This window comes from Globicephala melas, chromosome 20 (assembly GCF_963455315.2).
Source record: "Globicephala melas chromosome 20, mGloMel1.2, whole genome shotgun sequence".
Taxonomy (NCBI): Eukaryota; Metazoa; Chordata; class Mammalia; order Artiodactyla; family Delphinidae; genus Globicephala; species Globicephala melas.
The window spans coordinates 44,754,513-44,778,925 of NC_083333.1; the positions used below are offsets into that span (position 1 = coordinate 44,754,513).

General features: G+C 49.6%; 1 protein-coding gene across 2 annotated transcripts in view; it reads right to left on the minus strand.

Moving 5' to 3' along the window:
* Nucleotides 1-1,946: 1,946 nt before the first annotated feature.
* FAM117A (family with sequence similarity 117 member A) overlaps nt 1,947-24,413 on the minus strand; it is a 42,908-nt gene continuing 20,441 nt past the window's right edge. Inside the window, exons 2-9 of one of the 2 annotated variants that reach the window (XM_060290056.1) lie at nt 19,384-19,553; nt 15,511-15,820; nt 10,852-10,947; nt 9,460-9,570; nt 8,905-9,039; nt 7,527-7,728; nt 6,001-6,151; nt 1,947-3,179 (exon numbers count right to left, since the gene is read on the minus strand). In XM_060290056.1, the coding sequence (XP_060146039.1) occupies nt 2,879-3,179; nt 6,001-6,151; nt 7,527-7,728; nt 8,905-9,039; nt 9,460-9,570; nt 10,852-10,947; nt 15,511-15,820; nt 19,384-19,553 (1,476 nt within the window). In that variant the 3' untranslated portion in view covers nt 1,947-2,878. The remainder of the gene's footprint in view (nt 3,180-6,000; nt 6,152-7,526; nt 7,729-8,904; nt 9,040-9,459; nt 9,571-10,851; nt 10,948-15,510; nt 15,821-19,383; nt 19,554-24,413) is intronic. The other variant, XM_030839967.3, reaches the window with a different exon arrangement.

The following is a 24,413-nucleotide window of genomic DNA, read 5'->3' on the forward strand; positions in this document are numbered from 1 at the left end:
GTCCCTGACTCTAACCCCTCTACAAGAAGAGCGTTGCTCAAGGCCTGGCTTTTGGGGAGCCGTCCTCCTCCTAGGGCACATCACTAGGCTCCCAAGGGCGGCAGAGCTTTTGTTTCAGCTCTGTCACTTAAAGGCAGGGTAACCTACGCATGTCACCTAAATTCCGAGCTACAGTTTTCCTAGTCTATATTATTACTAATAATAGCCACCTTGTCGCCTCTTGACTGTTCTGAGGATCAAATGAGCTGAGGCTGTGAAACGGTTTTATAAACTGTAAAGCGTGCTGTGCAAGCTTAAGGTATTTATTAGTCATTACTCTTTCTCAACTCTAATCTTATTTCCTCACATCCTCAAGGTGGAAATGGAAGCTTGCCGAAGTGGATTTTCTTCAGGGTCTTACAACTCACCGACAAGGGAGCAAACCCTCCTGCATTGATGAGCTCCTTGTTGGAGCCCCTCCCTCATCCCAGTGTTGGACCTCCACGCGCTGACACCAAGAACTAGGGCCGGACTGACCCCAAGGCTTGCCACTACCGGGCTCAAGCCCCCCCGTAATCACTGGACTCTGGGTTGCTCTTTGGGTAGAGACGTCTTCTCCCCTTCTAGCAGCCTGCTCCTTTGGCACAGCCTCACGCAAAGGAAGGAAACTCGGGGCAGCACCACACCCATCCCTCCGGGCCTGACTCACTAAGACTTTGGGGGTAGGCCAAACATCTTTCAGGGGAGGGGTAAGAAGTAGAAGATAGGGTCTGTCTGCAACCCCCTGTGTCCTTTATATAAGTTGGGGAGGGGGACCCCCACACATTTGTTCTCTTGCCCAGTGGTTTACTTTACTGTATTAGCCGACGATTCCAGGGCACGGAGCTGGGGTTCCAGTCCCAGCTCTGCCTCTTTACCAGCTGGGACTTCAAACAATTCACTTGACCTCTGAGTCAAGTTTCCTCATCAGAAATTAATGGAAATGTAACAAGCGATAGAGTACTGTGGTTAGAAGCACAGGCATTGGATTCAAAAGATCTGGTTCCCAGTCCTAGCTTCCACGCTTTGTACCTGTGTTTTGGGGGCAAGGTTTATCAATTTTTTTTTTGTCTTTCCCTCATTAGTACAGTGGGGTTTATCACATCAGATGGTTTGTGATATTTCAATGACATTTTATGTAAAGCATTTTACAGTGTATCTGATGCTTACCTAGCCAATACATGGTAGTTGGGATAGCCTGGCTTAAGAGTTTGTTTTGAGGTTTTATGAGATAGATAGATATAATTGTAGTTATTATGACTGCCCTTGGGGTAGTCAACTTTTTACCCATACAGTGGGGATAATGTGTCTTTTGTGAAAATGCTTTGTAAATTGCAAAGCACTATCAGAATGTTCGGATGGTTATTCTCATTTTCCCCAAAAGCCTAAGAGCTCTTACGGGGGGGCACTATAAAGCTGAGGAACAGTTTCTTCCGCCCTCTGTGTTGTGGGCACTCACTGATGTGCAAAGAATACTCACAAGGAGCTACAGCTTCCCTAAAACTGTGCCCAGAGATTCGATCTGAATGCCATTCCCTCATCTTGTTTTCCTTGCTGATGCAAGGAGCACCCACAATGTCAAACGGTCTCCCCTTGGTCACCCTTATGTCCCTGCTAAAATCCACTCTCCCTTAGGGTGTTTTTCCAGACTCACCCAAGAAAGGATGACTTCCCCACTGACTCCTTCACCCCACCTCCACCACACTCTTCATTCTGGACAGACTCTCCCTGGCCCTACTGTTTCTATGTCCAAGTAGAGAATGCAAGCCTGCTGTCCTGAGGACACAGACTCTGGATCCATCCCCCCAACATTATGTATTAAGTAAAGGCTCCTCTTAAAGACGAGGATGAAGTGATTAATATGATAGCCTCAATCTCCATCCCGCTCCCTCCCCCCAAAAATATTTAACAGAACCTCAAGCTGCTGGGAATACTTATTTATTTGGTCTATTAACACCAAGATCTGCAAAAAACAAACAAAAAAACACAACTTCTAAACACAGGATAATAAAACTTGAACATTAACATTCTTCTTCGATTTTGTGTAAGCTCTGCAGTATGGAAAATATACAAACTTCAAACAGCTGCAAAAATAGTGTCTTTGGGAGAAAATAGAGTTTCTACATCGATACAAGAAAAATAGGCATTTTTCTAATCCAACCCAGTCCTGGGGCAGGTGGAGGGTGGAGAGTCACCACTTGCCACCCGGAGGAATGCCAGCTCTCCCTCTCCCCTACTACCCACCTGGGGCTGGGCAGGCTGGGCTGCTGCTTAAGACAATCTTAGGGTGAAAGCGAGATGAAAATGCCACTTAGGAAAACGCTTGGTTCCCCCTCTGCCAGCAGCTGGATTGGTCAAGTGTTATGGCCCTTTCGGGCTGCTTTGGTCAGCTCCTCCAATGAGAGGGAGGTAGGGGGATGGGACTGAGAGGATCGGGAATCTATTCGGGTCTCCTCATCTGTGTCTGGGGAGGAGAGGTAAGGAAATCTGTGGTGTCCGCTCTCCTTTAATCATGGCCAGCTTGCTCCATGGTAAAGACAAGGGCCCCATACACAGTCCTCCGGACTCACACCCAGGGGTGGGGGACCCAAGACCTTCTGGGTGAGTTTTCCACCAAGTGAGAGAGGTGACAAGAACACGGGTGTGACTCGTGAGCTGCCCAGCTGCTAGTGGAGAAGGCAGGTCCCCTCACATTCGAAGGGGCAGGGGTCCATCGGGAAGAGGACCCAGGGCTTTGACACAATACATGAAAGTGCTCAAAGGCCAGGAGGAAAGGGCTCCTTCATCCCCCGTCTCAGGGAGCTCGGGAGGGGCCTGCCACCAAGGCACTGGTCTCCATGGTGAAGTGGGGGTGGGGCCCTCAGACCACCAGGGAGCTCTGGAAAAGCACGGGCTCTTCTGACGGTGGGGGGCGCTGCCAAGGCTCGAATGGCAGCGAGGAGGCCTTGGGGGCCTCTGGATCCTTCCGAGGCGGTGGCCTGGGGCTGGCCGGGGGAAGGGGGGACCCTGGGCTTGAGGGGCAGTTACGGAAGATGAAGCCCATGCTGGGGAAGAGGGGCTTCATCAAGCTGACGGGGCAGAAAGCCGAGCCGGTTGGGTTGAAATGGACTTTGTTCTTGTCAGGACAGGAAGTCAGGAACGCCAGGTCAGGACCTGGGGACCTGGAGGATGGAGAGAGAAACACAGACATACATGTGTGCATGCACACGAACAGCTGGTGAGAAGGGGCGAGAGGTGTCCCAGCGTCAGGGGAGCAAGGGAGCTAGGGCTCTGTTCAAACATGGTGGTGACTTGACCAAAACAACGACAGGCTGCTGAGCAACCGCCAGCGCTCAGCAGGCCCCTCAGCTCTCCATGTTCTAGAAATATGGCTAAGCAACAGGAAATCTACTTGAGCTAAAAACAGGAGGGATTAAAGCTAGACGGGAAGGAGAACTTCCTGACAGTGTGATTCTAGAAGAGGAGACCGAGAGATCTTTTAATTTGAGAGATTTCATCACTGAACAGTGGTTTAGGGGCAGACCACTTGCCTGAAAGCAGAGATCCAAGCAGAGTGACTTAGACTTTTTATAGCCTAAAGCAGGGTTTCTCATCCTCAGCACTACTGGCATTTGGGCCTGGATAATGCTTGGTTGTGGGGGCTATCGTGTGCATCATAGGATGTTTAACAGCATCCCTGGCCCCTACCCACCATACGCCAGTAGCACCCCACTCCAAATTGTGACAGCCATTGCCAGATGTCCCCTGGGGGGAAAAGTATCCCCCATTGAAATCTACTGACCTCAAGAATCTAATTCTCGAGAAGATTTGAAAGGTGTGATTTTCAAAACCCTTGCTGGGAGGAAAGGACAGCAGCTAGACCTTCTCAGGAGATCTAGGTTCTAATTCACCATGTGCTCCTGGCCTAACCTGCCTCACCTCTAACATGGCAAGAATCCCTATCCTTCTGCTCATGTAGGGGAAATGAAAGGATTAAAAGAGGTCAGGTCAGACAGTTCTAGAGTAAGGAATCCTTATGATAAAAAAGGAAGAAGAATGTCTGGCCATGCTTCAAGGGTGAAGAGCCCTGAGAAGCTGCTGGTTATGAGGATTCCGGGCAAGGAGACAAAATTGTGGGAAGACAGTCAAGCTCTGCACCAATGCTTCCCATCGCCTAACTTTTCCTTGAAGTGTAATGTATACATACAGAAGAATGCACTTAGTGTACAGCTTGACAAATTGATTACTATTTTAATTGTAGAATTCTAATCATTCCATACCCAGGAAGAAGAGCGAGGCACGCAGAGGAGGGCGGATGTTGGCCCAGCGTGAGTGATGGGAGGAGAGGTAGAGGGAAGCTAAGGCCTGTGTGCAGGGTGTGTTTGGAAGCCTGGGGTCCCAGAGGACTCCGCAGCAGCAAGGTGCCCCCTGACTGAGAAGGGCTTAAAAGAATCCCACTTTAGGAAGAGGTGGGGGATGGGCAGGAGAGGGAATGCTCTCAGTGTGTGCATGCATGCACGAGGAGGGTGACCCAGGGGAGACCAAGTAACACTCGAAGGACGTGAGGGCAACCAGCGTGACCCTGAATGGCTTGATTCCCTCCCTGGGAATCTCACACGATGGGCAGCCAGGAAGAGGAAAATGTGGCAGAGGAACCACTAAACATAAGAACTTCCCAGTAGGAAAGTTCATACAATAAAGAGACACCAATGAGCTGAGAATTTCTATCCCCGGATATCTAAGAAAGTAACTGATGGATCGCCACCTCTCTCAAAGGGTTAACATAGGGGCAGGAAGCTGGATGAGATGACGTTAAACCTCTTCTGTCCTTATGAGCCTACAAAAGAATAAAGACAAGCAGCAGCCTAACTGCCACAAGCAATTCCAGGTTGTAATTACTCAACTATACTGTGGACTGGGGAAGGGTACACGAGCCCAGAGTCTGCTTGAGCTACGAGATCTGGCCTCTTCCCCACACACGACCCCAGAGGATCGAGGGTTCTTGGAGGGATGCCAGGCAACAGTGATGATGGGAGCAAACCCTCAGTGCCCCTGGTTTTCTCCATAATTCCCCCTCTGGGTTATATAAGTGCCTCCTGCTACTACCATGGGCTGTCCTCTCCCTTATCTGAGATACAGGCAGAGCCATCAAGGCCCCACACCCTGTCCGAGCTAAATCTCCACTCACACACCATAACTAAACTTCCTCACTGCCATCGAATCCACAGCTTCCAATGTGAATCGGCCCCGATGAATATTACAGCGGCAGTGGGAATATGGTGAACTCTCTTCTTAGCTCCTGCTAAGGGGGACCGTGGGACATTTGGAAAGTTCTGGCTCTTGATTCTCTCTGCTAACGGGAGGGAACTGTACTAAAGAAATCAACTTAAGAATGACTTCTGAATTGTCCAGTCTGGTTTGGGAATATTCCATAGTCCTTACTTGCAAGGACTGGAAATTTCTGTCTGGGAGTTCATGACACTTGAACCACTGCAGCTGCAGGGTGAAGATTTGACTTAGAAGCAATCAGAAAGCTTTTTAGGCTCCCCCTGCCACACCGGTGGGCATGAGGCGCTTCTAAGCTCTGCCTGAAGAGAATTACTAGTATGTTCTCTCTCTGATTATGGTCTAGCAAATTCTCACACCTTCCCCGGGGATGGAAAAAAATAGAAGAAGCAAAGGATTTAGGTTTCAGATCTCTTTCCTTTCCAGCTCCTGTTGCGCTTGTGGCTGGCATGTGGGCAGAGAGCAGGTTTCTATGGAGATCATGATAAGCAAAGACTTAGGTGCTCAGAGGAGGTAATGTCAACAAGTTTGGTCATGGAAAGACTGCAATACTGATCATCTACAGCTGACAATGTCTCCAGGACAATAGGGAGTCAGACTAAAGAGAGGCCTATCAGGTGGGATGCCACAGGGCTCAGCCCGCATCCCTGTCCCTCCCTCGCACATCCTGACCCCCACCGACTGGCTGAGGAACTCACGACCGGCTGAGGTACTCACGTGGCCTCTTCAAACACCCGCACTCTCTCACAGCCTTCCGGGGGTTCCCGTTTGAAGACGTAGCTGTGATTGGGCCGAGGGGAGGAGGCAAAGGCAAGGACTGGAGATGGGCTGCCCTCTTCAAGGAAGGCTGGGTGGCCTGGAGGGGAAGCTGCAAACAGAGTAAGGCTGAGTCCCATGGTGCTAAAGGAAGGTCTCCGCTTTCCCGGACTCAGACCTTGGTGTAAAGGGGCAGGACTGGGAGATATGGTACGGTGGGTGGCAGTGGTTATGTTAATCCAGGTTGTTTGTCTACACTCTACCTTAAAACATCTTTGAGGCAGCCTTACAAGAATACAAACCTTGTATATGTGTGGCTGATTCACTTTGCTGTACAGCAGAAACTAACACAACATTGTAAAGCAATTATACTCCAATTAAAAAAAATTAAATACCATAAAAAGAGGCCCAATAAAATAATGATGATAAATAAAATTAAAAAAAAAAAGAAAAGAAAACCAGAATTGTAAGGGGGAAAAAAATACAGACCTTGTTATACAGGATAAAAAATCACAGTTGAACTGAGGGAAAAGTTGGGTCTAATACCAATTCCATATTCCCCGGAGGTAGACTGCGACTGGAACTCCAAGTCTCAGACTTGAAAGAATCCTAACATCTCTATCTCTGCCTTCTTCCAAGACTGCACCGCCCTGCCTGCCAACATACCACAGCTTCTTCCCTTCCATGTCTTGAATATCTATCCCTTCTTCCAGGAAGAGCTCTTGTACTGACTCAGACAAGCAATCTTTACTCAACCCAACTTGTGGGATAAGATTCCTCTCACTTTCCACACAGCAAATGTACTTTGCCGAGGTTGCAAATATTGACTTTATCTATCTCACATTTATTCTTTATTTTCTATGCTCTGTTTACCTCGGTATTGTTAGATCATGCCTTTGACCAGCCTACCTCATGGGGTTGCTGTGAGGATCAAGTTAGGTGATGCAGGCAACAGTGCTTTAGAATGTCAGGATCATTATGACGGGGAGGAGGGACTCTTATCTTGTCCTCTCAGTGACGCAGCCACGGCGGAATAGAAAGTGGAGATTTGGAGTCAGAAAGCTTGGGTTTCGATTTGGGTCAAACTGTGTGACCCTGGGCAAAAGACCACATTCTTTTATTTACAGCGTTCACACCCGCCTTGAGGTGTATTGCTGGTGACGGGTCCAGTGGACACCTGAACGGGCTCATGGGCTCTCCACAACGGCATGCTGAACCTCAGCCAAACATGGGGGTGGGAGGGACTGCTTCTTTGGATTACAGTGAGGATTAAACAAAACTGGAAGTGCAGAACCTTCATATAAATTATAAATTAGAATCTATATCAAGGACCACTATAACGTATGGAACACAGATGACTCCCAAAGATATTCTAGTTGGTTAGTAAGTAAAAAATGCGTGGCCAGAAATTGATGAGAGTTGGAAAAGGGCATGGAGATGACCCCATACCCCATGTGGGCCCCGCAGCCTGGGCCTCCCCAGCTCACCTTTGTCACTGGGGATGGACGTCAGCTCCTCGGCTGCACCCTGGTGTTCCTCACGGCTAGTCTGGCCAGAAGGCTGGGGGGATGCCAGGGGCGTGGAGGGAGAGCTGGCAAGGTTTCCAGGCTCCAGGAGGAGGAGGGGATGATCACAGCTGCCACTCTGGGGGGGAGCTGGGGCACGGTGCCCGTCAGGGATTTCAAGGATCTGCCGAGGAAGAGTGGGGGTCAGGCCTGTCTCTGCAGGCTGGCAGGGCTGCGGTAACCCTTAGGGTCATCCCCTTGCCATTGTCCTTGTCCTCGACTCACAACACACAGTGACAGCAGGACACCATTTCCTCATGTCACTGACTTTCCCAACAGCCCCCAATCTAAGAGACACCTCCTCCTGCTTCTCCCAGAGTGCTTCATTCTTTCCCCTCATAGATAGAACTTTATGACTACATATTTATTTTATGGTTTCATCAAGGTGTTGCCCCACAAGGCTGTAAGCCTCACGAGGGCAGGGGCCTCCTGTGTGTCAGGCTCTGGGAACACAAAGGTGAATAACACATGGGGGCACAAGAGGGGGCAAACCACCAGGACACTGTAACAGCTATAGGCCGTTGCAGGACAAATGTGCAGATTACTTCCATGTATTAAATACACCCCCCTCGTTTTTTTTAACATTCAGTGGTACTTGTGTCCACAGATCACCAGTCTGTGTGCACGTGTAAAATCCTACATATATGCACATTAAAAATCAACCAGCAAGTAAATCATAAACTAAGGAGTGTGCCCATTAGAATTATATTAATGTTGCCCAACTGGCATTCCGCAATTGTCCTGTGTCAGTATAAAAATGTGCCTGAGACTGCAGAAAAGGGAGCAAATAATTCTGCCTGGGAGTGGAGCGGGGGAGAAGGCTGCACAAAGGCAACTGGGCATGAAGGATGAACGCATGTCACCAGGTAGAGATGGAGGGAAGGGAAGCATAACTCTAGTACTGGGGCCACTTGAACTGAGGCACAGCTGGGTGACACTGACAGTGACAGTGATGAGTATGCCAGGAACACTGAGCTGGTGCTTTGGCTGAAGAGTGATCCCTAGTCCCTTCCTCCCAGCCAGGTGCCTTCCACCCTGCTGACCCCTGGCCCCTTCTCTTTCCATTCAATGCCCCAATGTCTTCCCCAACTTCACCCACCCGGCTCTGCTGTTCTTGTGGTCAAGTCCATCTGAGTCTAATAAACTCAATTTGTGTTCCTCCCATGGGGTGGTTTGGGCATGTTTCTCTGTTGACATGTGCACAGCCTGTGAGCCCCCAGACAGCACGAGTCCCAACTCCCTGTGTCCAGACTCAGCAAGACGCTGCCTATGTGTGCATCCGGGTGCGGCCCCCACTCACCCGCAGCAGCTCCTCCTCACCCTGCTCTTTCACAAACACCTCCTCCAGCTCTTGGTTGAGCCCTTCCAGGCTCCGGTGCAGGCAGGGGCTCAGTCGCAGGACAGCGGACCCTGAGGGGAAGCTGGGAGGGGACGCCTGAGGAGGAGGTAAATGAAGCCATCACTGAACCCCACCAAGCCCCGTGCAGTTATCAGTTCTGACCAGGGGGTAACAGTCATGCCTACACAGCAGAACCAAGTGAGTAGAGGAGAATTCAGGGACAGTTACCAATTGCAATAGGTCCATTCAGCGGGGTTTTCTCCAGAAGGCAGAGCTTTGAGGGGTCCAGAGTGTGCTTTTAGAGTCTGCATCATGGCCTCAATTGTGCGGGGGGTGGGGATGGAGGACGGAGACATGCAGCACAGAAAGAAACCCTTTCCAAAGTTGCACCAAAACTTCACCCGGCACCCACGTGGCCACAGGCCCTGCAGTGCAGGAGGGCTCACAGGACCCGCCCACCCCACGGGGCCCACCACAGAGGATGACAGAGGGGTGAAGGCTGGGGAAGAGACGTACCCTCAGTGCTCCCCGCACAGCATGGTCCCCTTGGAGGGGGGAGCCCCGCTCCTTCTCTTTCCCACTGCGGCTAAGTTTTGTCCTCTGCAGCTGCTGCTTCAACTTGGTAATCTGGCGGCAGGGAGAGGGGGAGAGGACAGGCAGGTGAAGCAAAGCAAAAGTGCAGTGGGTCCTCCCTCCCAGGCGTGGCTCTTGCCAGAAGCCCGTGAAAATACGTAAAAGGAAGATGGAAGTTAATCTTCCTTTTACGTATTCCATCTCAAAATACCTCAGTGGTGTTCAAAACTGTGATGATAGGCTCATCAGGCAAGCTGGACACCATAGTAACCAGATTATCGGATTTTTTGAATTACCATGTATTCCACAGATGGCTCACGTTCCGAAAAATTAAAAATATACAACACTGAAACCATTTTTGTCTTTCACAGATTCCAAAGGCATGGAATACTACTCTATTAATAGAAATGGAAAATGATGTTTTTGAATTCACTCCTCAAAATACATTCACAGCTATCTCAAAGGCCCTGGGACCAGGAAGGATGGAAGGATTTCCCCCCATTTTAAAGTAGACTGCACCGAGCAAGGAGCAGCCTCTCCAGAAGGAATATCAGCCTCTGTCCCAACTTCACATCCTGTAACAATTATGGAGTATCATCAACAATTTTAAATATTGTCCCAGTCGCATTTGTAATTCTGGACCTACTGGTCCTTAGTGTAAATACTCTGATAATTACAAATTGTAAATACTTTGTATTTCCCACTAGCCTTAAATACTTCATATTCTCTCTCTGTTCTTACAACCGAGAGGGCAGAAGCTACTGCCCTGTAAAGGGTGGCCCCTGGTGAGTTGGCCCTCCTGGGGGCTCCCCACAGCATGCCAGGCGGAACTGGGTTGGGAGCCCTGGAATCCAGTCTATGGCTTTCTCTTCTCACCCTCAACCCCTGTGGCCCTCATGAGAGGCGGGGGGGCCAGGAAGAAGTGTTTGAGGACACATCGTTATTTATCTCTTCTTTTAAAAATAAGGCTGGATGAGTAGTTAAGTAGTAAATGAGGTTGGGGGCTTCCAACTCCCAGAAACTCGCTCTCTTTCTCCAGTCTCTGAAACGCTTATCTGGATCCAACCTCAAAGTGAAGTGAGAACAATGGCCACCCCCACCCTGAGCTAGGCTGCTGGAGGGCCAAGCCCCTGCCTGCAGGAGGGTCTGGGCTCATGAAGCCAGGCCGCCAGGAGGCTGGGAGGCAGCTATGAAGGGGCCATCTCATTAGGAAAAGGCTACGTCGAGGCAGATGAGACTGGAAATGTGGGTCCACTTTGGAGCGGATGTGTCCATGGTGCTGGGGGGTAGACAAGAGGCAGCTTCCCGGGCCAGGGAGTCAAAGGGGGCAGTTACCTCTTTTCGGTGGTCTGTGCTGCCCCAGGACGCTGAGCGCTTGTGTGTACACGAGCTGGCCCGCTCACCTTCAAGCTCTTGCCAGGACAGGGGGGTCTGCAGGGAGAGAAACCCAGCGAGACAGAGCAGCTTCTCAGGCTGGCTCTGGGGAGACAGACACACCATTTCCCAGACAGAGGTGCTGGCTCTTTGAAGTCTTCTCTCATCTGCTCATCAACCTCCTGGACCCTGCCAGCCCCTTTTATTCTTTCAGGCTTCTCCACCTGCACTGCCTCTTTCCCAGCCCACATCCTCCAGGAAACCTTCCCTGATGAGCCAATAAGGCCAACCTGCTCTTTACTCTCTCCTGACTTTTACACATGGATTATAGCCCCAGCTACTCCGAGCGCTTCTCGCCAGCAGTGAGGGCCAGAGGGGCCCCTCCCTCTCCCAACCAGTTCCCAAGAGCACATTTTGGAGGCTCAGGGCAACACTGGCATCCTCGATTCCCTCCCCATCTATGTGCCCAGCACGGGCCCAGGTTCCTGGGAGCCTGATGAAGACAAGTTACCAGACGGGACTCCATTAAGGAATCATTAATTGGTAAGACAGGAAAAAGCTCAGCAGAGATGCCCCATGTTCTATCCTGAACCGAAGCAGAAGATTTCTGTGCAGTGCAGTACCTCAAGCTTGTTCTGTGATTTTTCCCGGTCCACAGAGGGTTAGGGTCCCCAAAGTCCTCCCGAATACATAGGGAGGGGAGATTTTCGCAAAGGAGGGAGCCAGAATTCTGAACTCAGCCCTGACTCCTGACTCCTCTTGGCTTTATCACAGCTCCTTCTCCTGGGCCCTGCTCTGCCCCTGTGAGAACTTGACTCTCAGTCCGCCATCCTCCCTCCCCCACTGCACAGAAGACAGAGGACTCATGATGGAGGCAGGGGGAGTTGTAGACCCACTTCCTGAGCCCCTAACAGAGGGAGGAAGTGGTTGGCTCTAAGCACGAGGCAGAGAAGGACACAGTCCCCCCCCACCACCACCAGCATCCCTACTTCCATTCCAAGGGAGGGGCCCAAGGGGAAAGGCTCTGGTGGAACCAGTTCCTCTCTAACTTCTTTGCACAAGCTGCCAAAACCATGAGGGCCTGGGAACTGTCTCCTCCAACAGATCCGCTGACCTCCCCCGAGAGGTTGTTACAAACAGAAAAGGGGGAGGATAAGAGGGAAAAAGCCCAACAACTCACCACCCAACAGCTGTTAAGAAGAGCTCGGTGATGGCAGTCTGAGCGGGGCTGTGGGAGTAGGCTGCCCTGCACAACAGCTGCAGAGGAGAGGGTCCACGGGGGTGCCGAGGCTTCCTGCCTCTTCCTTCTCCCAGCTGCCCACCAATCAGGGTCTTTACCCAGCCGTGCGACACAGTCGGGGTGAGACAACTGCTGGACTCCCTTCCCTGAGGCCAGCACCGCAAGGGAGACCCTCCAGAGATGCGGCCCCACTATTTCTTCTTTAGAAAAAGGGCAGAGAGCATATCCTCAGGCCTATACCCCAAAGCCTCAAGGTGGAGCTGGCTCTGACAGTAGAAACCAAGCAGCTGGTCTACTTCCAAATGCCTATCAGGGTGTTGGCAGACAGAGCCTCAGAAAAGGCTGCTGCAGATACTGAAAAGAGAGGAGAAGCCCACAGCCCCCTGAACGGAGCAGATGCACGAACACTCCTCCCCTCCCAGGGCTCCAAGCCAAACCTATAGATAACTAGGTCTGCTCATCAAAGCTGAGTTCCACACAAGCTTGTTGTCCCTGGAAAGGTGGCAGAGACTACAGAGGAAGGGTGACAAAGGCTAAGGTGTTGATGCCTGTTTCTCTTCCTCCGGGAAGATACTGAACTCACAGGTGGGTGGTGAGAAGGAGGTAAAAGCAGCCACATTCAGGTCGCCACCGGTTCTACTAATATCTCTTGCAAACTCTTCAACTGCCTCTTTCTTCTGAGATACGTGAGGGGGTGGAAGGAGAAGTAGGCTATCGCTGGAGGCTGGAATGCATGTGAAAACTCATGGCAGCTGGGATCGTCTCCTCTCTCAGTCCATCTCACCTCAATCTGCTCGGCAGCATCTCCCAGCAACTATTGCCTACTCTGTAAACTGTGCTACTAAGGCCATCGCTTTGCCTCAACACCCACCCCTGGCCATAGACATCACCATCTTGCCCTCCATCCGTGGGCTCTCTGTCCCACAGGCAAATGTAGCTCCACCTCCTTTTTTTTCCTTATCCCTTGACCTCTAAGCCTGGTCTAACCACCTAAGATGGCCCGCCGTACCAGCTCTTCCCAGCGTTCCCTGAGCCCTTCCTAGCCGTCCACCTCATGAGGCCTGCTGCCTCACTCTGCAGCTTCTCTGATCAGATGGGTTCAGGGTACACATCACTCATGTACTCAACAAAGAGTTACTGAATGCAAACTGTGTGTCAGGCGCTGTTTCAGCTGCCGGGGACATAACAAGGCACAAAATGACAAAAATCCTTGTCCGCTTTGAGTTTACGTTCTAGCTGGAGGCACAGTTTAAACAGTGATAAGTACTAAGAGAGAAATACAGCAAAGAAAGGGAATAGGAATGCTGGGCTGGGGAACATGATTTTAAATGTCAGGGAAGTCCTCAGTGAAAAGGGAACATCTGCTGAAAACATAAAGGAGATGAGGAGTGAGACATGCAGATATCAGAGGTGAGAGTGACCCAGACGGAGGACATAGGAAGTGCCAAGGCCCCCAAGCAGGAGCCAGTCTGGTGGCTTTGGGAATGATAAGGAGGCCAGCGTGGCTGGGGCAGAGTGGGTGAGGAGATGAGGAGACGAGGTCTGTAGGTGTGACAGGTTGAAAATGGGCCCCCAAAGAAATCAGGTCCTAGTCTCTGGAACCTGTAAATGTTACCTTACATGGTAAAGTTTTTGCAGATGTGATTAAGTGAAGGATCTTGAGATGCAAAGATTATCCTGGTGGGCCCTAATGCCATTAAAAGTGTCCTTATGAGAGAGAGACAGAGGGAGATTAGACACTCACAGAAGAAGGTAAGGCAATGTGACCATGGAGGCAGAGACTGGAGTGACGTGGCCACAAGCCAAGGAATGCTGGCAACCACCAGAAGCTGGAAGATGCAAGGAATGGGTCTCTCAGAGAGCCTCCAGAGAGAGTATAGCCCTGCCAACACCTTGATCTTGGCCTAGCGAGCGGAATGAATTCAGACTTCTGGCCTCCAGAATTATGAGAGAATAACTTTCCATTGTTTTAAGCCACTAAGTTTGAGGTAATTTGTTACATCAGCCTCAGGAACCTAATACAGTAGGTTATCCTGTGTTTGAAGCTGTTTACATGCTGGCCTTGAGTATTCTTCAGGCAGGCACATGCACAGGTATGGGCTTTGGCCCCTCCAAGGTGACCTAGGAGCATCAAGAAAGGGACCATGCCCACCCCTTATTTCCAGTGCCCCTGGGTGGACAGGCCCTTCCCTCCTGGGTCTCACCACAGACATCTGGGCCAAGGTCTCCTTGGAGCACAGAAGAGACACAGCTAAGGAAGGTTACCCTTCAAAGAGTGACCCTTCATGGCACAATGGGGGTCAAGCCAGGCTGTGACAGCACCGTATGTAGTTGTTCCAGACAGTCCTCTGGAAGCAGGATAAAGCTTGAGCTCAGCAGGCCCGTCATGTTTGTCAAAGGGACTCACACACTGGAGCAGATTTATTTTAACACCCTGGCCCAGGGGGAGCAGCTAAGGGAGAAGCAGGGCTACTTACTGGCCATAGTGGCGTCAGCCAACTATGCAGATGATGCTCGGATTATGCAAAACTGGATGTGGGTTAGACCATGGAAGCTTTGCCTGGGATTCTGAAGTCCCAGAGCCACATGTGGGATAACTGCGTGAGGGCGAGGACAGCTTTATAACAAGAAGGCAGGGGTGAGATGGAGCCCAAACCTTCCAAAGTGGAACCCCTTTCTCTGCCCCCCACTCAACTAAGCCTCTACCCAGATTCTGAGACAGGAGAGTCCTGGTCCTTGCTGTCTCCAGTGACCTTGGCTGGGCCCTGGGAACATAACCCAGTGTACCTATGCGGATGTGTAGAGCAGCGTGGTGCCTGGCCTAACATATATGCTCAGTAACTACTTGCTGAACTGAAATTCAGCAGGGAATCAGCCTCTTGGGACTCTGGCCAGAAAAAGAGGCAGGAAAGGCTCTGAGGGTGGTCTGCCGGCCAGCGCTGAGAACTCTAGCAGCAGGTGGCCAAGGCCACCATCTGTGGCCCTACGGTGACTGTGCAACCCTCAGACTTTCCATCATGGACCCATTTTCAAATACTCTATGCTGATGTCAAACCATATACTGAACAACTGGTCCTGCTCACCAGTTTGGGAAATAGGCACTGTGCCCAGGCCCTCACACCCTCAAAGAAAGGCCCATTATAAGCAGACTGAATCGTGTGTCACCACCAAATGCTGAGGCACTGGATTGGGAAAAAGAGGAGGACAGCACACAGGTAGGGAAAGTCACAGAAAGGGAAGTCTTCCCAAACAAAGCATGCCACCTCTGCCTCTGCCCCTCAGGACACTCCATGAAGTTTGTCAAGGACTTAAGCTAATTTTTTTTCCCAAAGGGTAACTCAGGCCTAAAACAAAAAGGTCTCTCATAAGGGCATCCCTACCTCACCTGGAGCCTGCAGAGGAAATGGGGCTGGGGATGAGCAGAACGGGGGGCCAGGCAGAGCAGGCACCCAGGGTCCCATCTGTCTCCAGGATGAGAACACCAGCGGGGGAACTTGGCTCCAACAGTCATTCCAGCTGTGGTGAGACCACTTCCTCCCTCCAGAAGAGTGCGAGAAGACTCCCAGCAAGAAGGGAGGGGGTAACTGCAACCACCAGCATGTGCTGCCGTCTCCCGTCCCGGCTCCGGGCCCAGTGCCAGGAGTGGCCAGCCCACAGCACTTGATGGCCAGCTCTGAGTGACCAGCTGACCTGGGGGAGGGCAGTCAGGAGAGGGGAAAACAGGTTCAGATTTACCTGGACGATCCTGACAAAGTCCTCCGAGACACAAAGAAACCTCCAGATGATGGTGACACCACACAAGAGCCTTCCTAGTCCTCGCTGACTGGCCCCTCTGCACCCAGCACCCACTGTACCCAAGCTGTTCCTTACACCCACCAAGCTGACCTCTGGGAGACCTGGTCATCCCGCTCCCATCACCCATCCTGGCTCAGAACATGTAGCCGCTCCAAAGCCCTCCTTCCCCGATGACCACATTCACACCTCCTTAGGAGAACCAATTTCCCAAATAAGATCCATCCACCTCTCTTCCTCACTTGCCCCAAATATTTGGGTAAGCCCGCTCTCCATGTCAGACTGCAAGTTGCTTGGGAACCACCCGTGCTATCCTTTGCGCCTGCCTAAGGGCTTAAAACACAGCTAAGCCCAGGGAGGGAATACTGGGACTGTTGGCAGCCTGCTGCAATTCGAGAACCGAGAGCTTTTAACCCATCTTCTGCCTTGGGAGAAGCCTTGAGGACGCAGTGTGCTGGGCTATCTAAATGGCAGGTGTTCTGATATGAAACGTGCAGGGCTCTTGCCTGCTCTAGGGGGTTCAGAGAGGGAAGCCGAGCTGCTCGGCCTACACCATGACTATGGCTGCTGTCCTTACTGCAAGTCCTGCCCCTGGGAGTGCCAGGCTGATGAGGTCTCCAAACACACACTCTGGTGGCTGGTTGGGGTGTGTGTGGGGCTGGGTCGGGGGCACAGATAAGAGAGCAGAAGTGAGGGCCTGCCAGGTGCAGTGGAGATACTTCACTGGTGTGGCTAGAAGAGAAAGCGCAGAAGGTGGGGGTAGGGGTGGGAACAGCCCCCCTCGAGCTCAAAGGAATTAAGGAAATGTGCTGGCATCATCTATTTTTAGTGACTTAACAGCTTTCAAGGACTTTGGTAGATCCTGCCTCCTACCTTCCCTCCACTCTTCTCTGCACCCCCTTGTGTCTCCCCCATAAAACCTCTCCCTCATCTCCAGTCCCTTCTGGGTGACGTAGCCATGCTCAGTAGGGAAGGAGCACCAATTTCTTTGGGAGATGTTGAAGAAGGCAGCTTGTGCCAGACCAGGGTGCTCAAGCAAGAATTTGAATGGAGCCCAAAACCTAGAAGCAGAAAATTCCCAGAAGGCCAGGAATGAAAGATGGGCAGAGCACATACTGGGGTTTGGATGCCCACGTTGATCAGAATTCTCCCACCTCCTGACTGCAGCCACAATATTGACAGGTTGCTAAGGGTTCCTCGAGGGCTGGAGCCCAGCCCAGAGAAAGAGGAAAGCTGCACAGCTCGGCCTTGCCAGACCCGCGGAGGCGCATCGCTGGCCTCTGTCTTGCTGTGGCAAGAAGCCCGGACTTGTTATATAAAAGATCTGGCCTGCAGCTGGAGCCTGAGCAAAACACACAGCCTAGAGCCCATGCCTCTAAATCCGGCCAGGGAACATCTGAGGCCAACCCTGCCTTGAGTTGACAAAGAGAACGCCATCTGAGGAGTGGGATGGAGGCTTCCTAGAAGGCTGGTAGCAGGAAATGACAGTGACGGGGATATGGGGATAGGTAGGTGGGCTGCATGGAAGCCTGCCATCTGACGAAGGGGGATGTAATCATGAACTTACACAACCAAAGCAACCTCAAGTCCTGCTCCTCCAGGAAGCCCTCCATGACTAGACGCATTATTTGGACTAAACACGCTCTCAAAAGAGAAAGGGGTGGTGCTTCAGGCACATGAAGGGGAAGTATAACCTATCCTACTTGCCCTTTTCAGGGGACACAGGGAACAACAGTGTCTGGGGCTTCTGGGAAGTCGGTGTGCTACCCGGAGCGTACTCTCCCTTCACAGTCTGTTCCTAGATCTAAAGAATGCCATTGGACTTCCCTGGTGGCGCAGTGGTTAAGAATCCACCTGCCAATGCAGGGGACACGGGTTCGAGCCCTGGTCAGGGAAGATCCCACATGCCGCAGAGCAGCTAAACCTGTGTGCCACAACTACTGAGCCTGTGCTCTAGAGCCTGTGAGCCACAACTACTGAGCCCACGTGCCACAACTACTGAAACCCACACACCTACAGCCTGTGCTCCACAACAAGAGAAGCCACCGCAATGAGAAGCCCATGCACTGCAATGAAGAGTAGCCCCCGCTCGCCGCAACTAGAGAAAGCACACACGGAGCAAAGAAGACCCAACGCAGCCAAAAATAGATAAATAAGTAAGTAAATTAATTAATTAAAAAAAAGAGTGCCATTAATTTTAACTGCAGCAACTCTTGTTGGTCCAAGGTGGCATATTCCTATGAGAATTCCCCTCCTGTAAACTGTGACAGACATTTGGCCCCATCTCATCCTTTGGCTCCCTGTTCACTGGCCTTCATGGAACTGGCATCCAGACACACCAAGGTCAAATCTTGTTCTCATTTCCTTGTTCTCCACTCTGACATGCCAAGAACAGTACTGGGCATTCAAACATTCACTAATAACATTTGAAAATGGATCTCATTTAAAAAATAAATAAAAGGGACTGGGAGATGTGCTCGGCAGAGGAGGACAAGGGAAGCGAGCGCACAAAACCCTTTCCCATTTGGCCGGCACCCCACCTCCAATCAGGCGGGGCGGGCACACTCCAGCGACATGCAAAGGAAGAGTGACTGGCCCAGCATCCCCCAGGACATGGGCTGCCTCTCCTCTGAGCCTGTGTTCTCCCCACCCTGTTTCCTCTTCCCTGAGAACAACTCATTTGTTCTGAAGTTGAACAGGAATGGGCTTAAACTGCATCAAAAGGGAGAAGATCTGACTCTTAAAAACTTAACTGCTGAAAATGTTGAAGTCCTAAGTCAGATGAAGAGATATCTTTGTAAAATTTCACACATGAGATGACTTCTTGCTCAGGCTAACACTACCTTACTCAAAAGCTGACCAATGGACTGGATGATTACAGAGATCCCTTCTAAGTTTAGGATTCTTAATGAAGAGAAAAACCCTGAAGAGGGGACCTGGGCTCCATCAGACTCAAATGGGTCTACCGAAATCCCAGGAGGGCTGCTGATTAGGGATCAACTCTCCATTATCTGAGAACTTTCCACTCCTGTTACTCTAGTGGGATCTATCCTGGCTCAACACACTTTCGGGCCACCTCTTCCAGTTGTCTGGGGAATGCATACTCAGTTGAATGTTGGTCTGTTTTAGCAACGTAAATCTCATTTATTAAAACCTAGGATAAATTCCAAAATCAACTCTTGTATACCCACACATGAATACTCAAAGCCAAACTGATAAACCCAGATTGCCTTCTCTCTCCCACCAGTCAGGTGGAATGCAAACTCATTTTCAGGTAAATTTACGAAGAGAACCAAGTTGGTTAACATGAGATGATGAAAAGCTACATGGTGCGTATGTACAGCCAAAACCCAGGACAAGTCACATCAATGACTGAGTATTGGTAAGTCGACCCAAGGCCTCCTCGGCCAGCCCAGCACCCCACCTTTATCCCTTATCCCATTAGCAGAGAGCTTCATTACCTGGGTGGCCTTGTCATTGGTACAGCAGGTGAAGGCCCCATCAGCATCTCGTGGCCACTGGCCCAGAAGGTAGGAGCTGAGGATGGTGTCCAGGGAGAACGTACGCCGGACCTGGGGTGGCTGAGGCCTACACACTGGCTTTTCTGGGGCCACGGAACACGGGACGCTGGCTGGAAGAGAGCACAGCCCGCACACCTGGACGTCAGCATGGAGGCAGCAGACACAGTAACCAACCTTCCCTCTTTTAGGAAGCCTCACCAGACTGCTGCATCTTCACTTATATTTACCTCCCTCCTACAGAATTTGAAGCAGCCCATAAAAGCACATACAGCGTGATGAAAGCTCTCCTGACTTATCCAGCTGGTCTTTGTCACTGGAAACAATTTACACCATTTCACACTGGACGAGGGGTTACTTTACACATGTCTTCTTTCTCCTGTTCCTAATGGACTACAGACTGTGAACTCCCAGGTCTCCGCACTGAGTTTCCTGAGAGCAGGACTGTTTCCCATCATTAAAGAAGTAACTGGAAGTGGACAAAAACCAAGTTTTCCTCCATCTTTTATCCTGCCTTTTATTTCCTTTTATCTCCTGCCTTCTTCCAGCACTGATTGCAAGGCTCCTATGTACAAATTCAACCCAGTTAACTGAAGGACTCTTCCTATTTCCTTCAAGACCATTAGCTCCAGGGAACCTAGGTGACTGAGACAAAGAGAACGACATAACTACTTTCAACTCTCCAGGATCCAGGAGAATATCCAAGTCTTTTGGTTCTCTCCTCTGTCTCTGACTTCTGGCTAAATAGAACAAAAATAAACCAGTTACAAATCCACTTATTTTTCTTTTTACCTTGATTAAAGCTTTCTGGGGGAAGGTAAAAGTTGAAACTGTTGCTAAAGTCTAAGCATTCTGGAATCATCTGTAAGTTTCAGTCATCTGGGTTGACCGTGTTTTCCGCAGCCACATTCAAAACACGCTACTATCTTAAGGTCTGTAAGGCTCTTTCCTTTAAGCAGAGCAAAATGCTTTCACATCTGTACTAATCTCTTGATAATTCATGTGTGCATTAAGCACAGCAAAAGAACTGGGGACTGTAGATATAAATAAACTTGAAGAGCTTTATATTAAAAAGACACTAACAGGTTGGCAGGTTCCTCAAAAAGTTAAATATAGAATTACCATACCATCCAGCAATTCCGCTTCTAGGTATATATACAAAAGAATTGAAAAGAGGGTCTCAAAGAGATATCTGTATACCCATGTTCACAGCAGCACTATTCACAATAGCCAAGAGGTAGAAACAACCCAAGTGTTCACTGACAGATGAATGGATCAACAAAATGTGTTCTATACATACAATGGAGTCTCAAAAAGGGATGAAGTTCTGAAACATGTTATACCATGGATGAAACTTCAAAACATTATGCTACATGAAATAAAACCAACACAAAAGGACAAATATTGTATGATTCCACTTATATGAGGTACCTAGAATAGGCAAATTCATAGGGACAGAAAGTAGAACAGAGGTTACCAGGGGCTTAGGGGGAGAAGGGAATGGGGCATTATTATTTAATGGGCACAGAGTTTCTGCTTGGGGTGATGAAAATATTCTGGAAATGGACAGTGGTGATGGTTACACAACATTGTAAGTGTACTTAATGTCACAGAATCATAAACTTATAATGGTTAAATGGTAAATTTTATGTTATGTGTGTTTTACCACAATAAAAAAAAAGGAGAGAAACACTAATAATACTATCTTCTCCAAATCCATTTAAATATTTACACACATTTTGACATAGTATAATCAATACGAAATGTATTACATGATATTCTGCTTTGTTCTACCCATTTCCAAGTATCAACAATCTACATATCTGTCATTTTTAAAGACTACATAATATTCCACCAAGTTGATACACAGTAGTTTGCTTAGCCCCTCCCATATTATTGGAGGTTTGAGAGGTTTCCCCCACCCCAATTTGAATATCATAAATGTTATTGCATGGATAACTTTTAGTCTCAGGTTTTATCTAATTCCTTACATATTTCTAGGTCATTTTCCTCAGCCATCATATAGTATGTGCTCATTTAAAACAAACTAAAGGGACTTCCCTGGTGGTGCAGTGGTTAAGAATCCTCCTGCCAACGCAGGGGACATGGGTTCGATCCCTGGTCCGGGAAGATCCCACATGCCGCAGAGCAACTAAGCCCGTGCACCACAACTACTGAAGCCCACGCGCCTAGAGCCTGTGCTCTGCAACGAGAAGCCACGGCAATGAGAAGCCTGTGCACTGCAATGAAGAGTGGCCCCTGCTCGCCACAACAAAGCCCATGCACAATGAAGACCCAACACAGTCAATAAATAAATAAAAATAAATTTATTTAAAAAAATAAATAAATTTTTAAAAATAAATAAATTAAAAAAAAACAAATTAAAAATGACTTATAAAAGTAGTGGGGGGGGCTTCCCTGGTGGCGCAGTGGTTGAGAGTCCGCCTGCCGATGCAGGGTATGCAGGTTCATGCCCCAGTCCAGGAGGATCCCACATGCCACGGAGCGGCTGGGTCCGTGAGACATGGCCGCTGAGCCTGCGCGTCCGGAGCCTGTGCTCCGCAACGGGAGAGGCCACAACAGTGAGATGCCCGTGTACCGCGCAAAAAAAAAAAAAAAAGTAGTGTGGGGAATTCCCTGGCAGTCCAGTGGTTAGGACTCCTCACTTTCACTATTGTGGGCCCAGTTTTGATCCCTGGTCAGGGAACTAAGATCCTGCAAGCCATGTGTTGTGGCCAAAAAAAAAGTACTGTGAATTGTGGAAAATTCAAGAAATATGCAAACAAACAGAAAAAACTGCAAATCTCAACACCCAGAGATAATCACGGATAATACTATGAGATATATATCCTCGGGGGCCTTGCCTTCTATGTACTTGCATGTATGCGTGTGCGTGTGTGTGTATGCTTTAAAATGAAAAATGGGATTATACTGTACATATTATTTTGCAATGAGTTTTTACCTTATATCATAAACACCTTTCCAAATCAATATATACTGACCTACAACACACCCTTTTAAATGACCTTAACACTCTTTAAACTCTTCAAAGGCTTTCTTTCAAAGACAGTACTCATAGGCCTTGTGTTCTGGTCCCACTTACCTTTCCTTTACACGTCACTCGTCTTCAAGATCTCTATGTCCTGGACAAACTACACTATGCACCATTTCCCACCCATGTCTTGGGCCTGCCCTCCTCTGAGGTTTTGCACATGTGCTCAGGGCTGAAATGTGATCCATCCATCAGGGCCAGCCTAAACATCTCCACCTCCACGGAGCTTCCTGAGTCCCCTGGAAGGAATGTCTCAGGATTTTCTGATTTTCCCCAGTACTTTGTACTCTTCTAGTACTTCCCAGTCTCTATTGGATTACAAGTATTTGTAAATCCCAGCTAATAAACAGCCTGTGGCCAAGGCCTGTCTAATTTATCTTTGAACCCCACACAGCATCTAGAGCATAGGGTTGGAGATTGGCAGATGCCTAAGTATTCTCATAAAATCAAAAACCTGTTACTATCAGGGAGAGCCTGCTCTAATTACACCTGGTTTCTAAGTTTGTGTGCCTTGCACATCCATGCTCACCCTGCTCCCTGTGAGTAAATCCCCCTGAGCTGCTTGTCCCCTTTCCTCTCTCTGAGGCTCAGGGAGGCCCAACCTCTTTCCTCCCCTCCCTGCACCTGTCACCCAGAAAGTTAGTGACAGGCACGCTGGGTTCAAGCCCCAACTGCATCCCCTACACCGGCATTTCAACCACTCGTTTTTCTATCGTGGGCTTAAGATCAAAAGGTGGCAATCTGGATACTTCTGGGAGATCCTGACCCATGCCGGCAGCCTGGCCAGACACCAAAATGCTGTCCTGTGGTTCTCCCAAACTGTCTCTAAGAGCCCACTGTTGAGGCAGGGGCCCTTGAAGGCAAGTTTACAAGATTACATGACAGAGAAGCAATGAGGCAGGTGGGAAGCAGATGAGCCAGAGACTGGCAGAGAGGCCAGAACACCATGATTCTAACAGCTCCTTCACTGCTGTCGGAAGAAAGAGGGCTGGGACTCCAGGGCTGAGAAAGAAGCACTGGGGAGAAAGATTTCTTGGGGCCACCTCTCTCAGCCCCTCAGCAGAAATTGCTGCAAAAACCTCCTTTAGAAATGTTTCCATCCTGAGGCCCTACGTATATGCTCTTCTAAGTTTGTGTGCCTTGCACCCTAAGTATGGATAATACTTTCAAGTTTGTATAATACTTTCAAGTTTTGCCCCCTCCTCACAAAGTACTTGTGTGTGTACAGTCTTTTGTTCTCCTAAAGGGGCTCCAGAAAGACTGATAAGGAGACCAAGGCACAGAGAAGTCCAGTCTCAGATTGGACTTGGTCGCCCAGAAAGTCAGGAGGCAGTCCTACATCCAAATCCAAGCCTCCTTCTTCCTACATCAGTCCACAGGGCTCTTGGCCCTTTTGCATCGGGAACACCTCCAAGGGTGCAGGACACCTGCCCACATACCTGAAGGAAGGAATGCCTGGCAGCCCCTTCAGGAAAGGGAGTGAGGAAGGAGACCACAGAGCAATTTTTTGTTTGGGGTGTTGGCTGGTTGGTGTTTTGGAGAAGCCTTTGAAGCCTAGTGGGAAGGATTCTAGTAAACCATATGCCCATTTTACATCTTCCCATCGATACCCTTCACAGCCCACCTCATTCGCGAGTTACAGGAGGAGTCCAATTTCAAGGGCAGTAATCAGAGATGACATTTTACTCCCCAGCACCCCCGGGGTTGGGGAGGACCCAGGATCCTGGAATTTGGTATAAGAATCCAACCACCCATTTTGATCAACTCTACATCCAAATCTGACCTAAGTTATTCATAAAGACTCTGAGCGCTTTGTCGGTTCTGACTTGCTCCTCCGTATACAAAAACAAAACAAAACAAAAACACGAATACAAAAAAAAGAAAAAGGGGAAGGAAGGGCGAATGGGGAGAAACCAAGTAC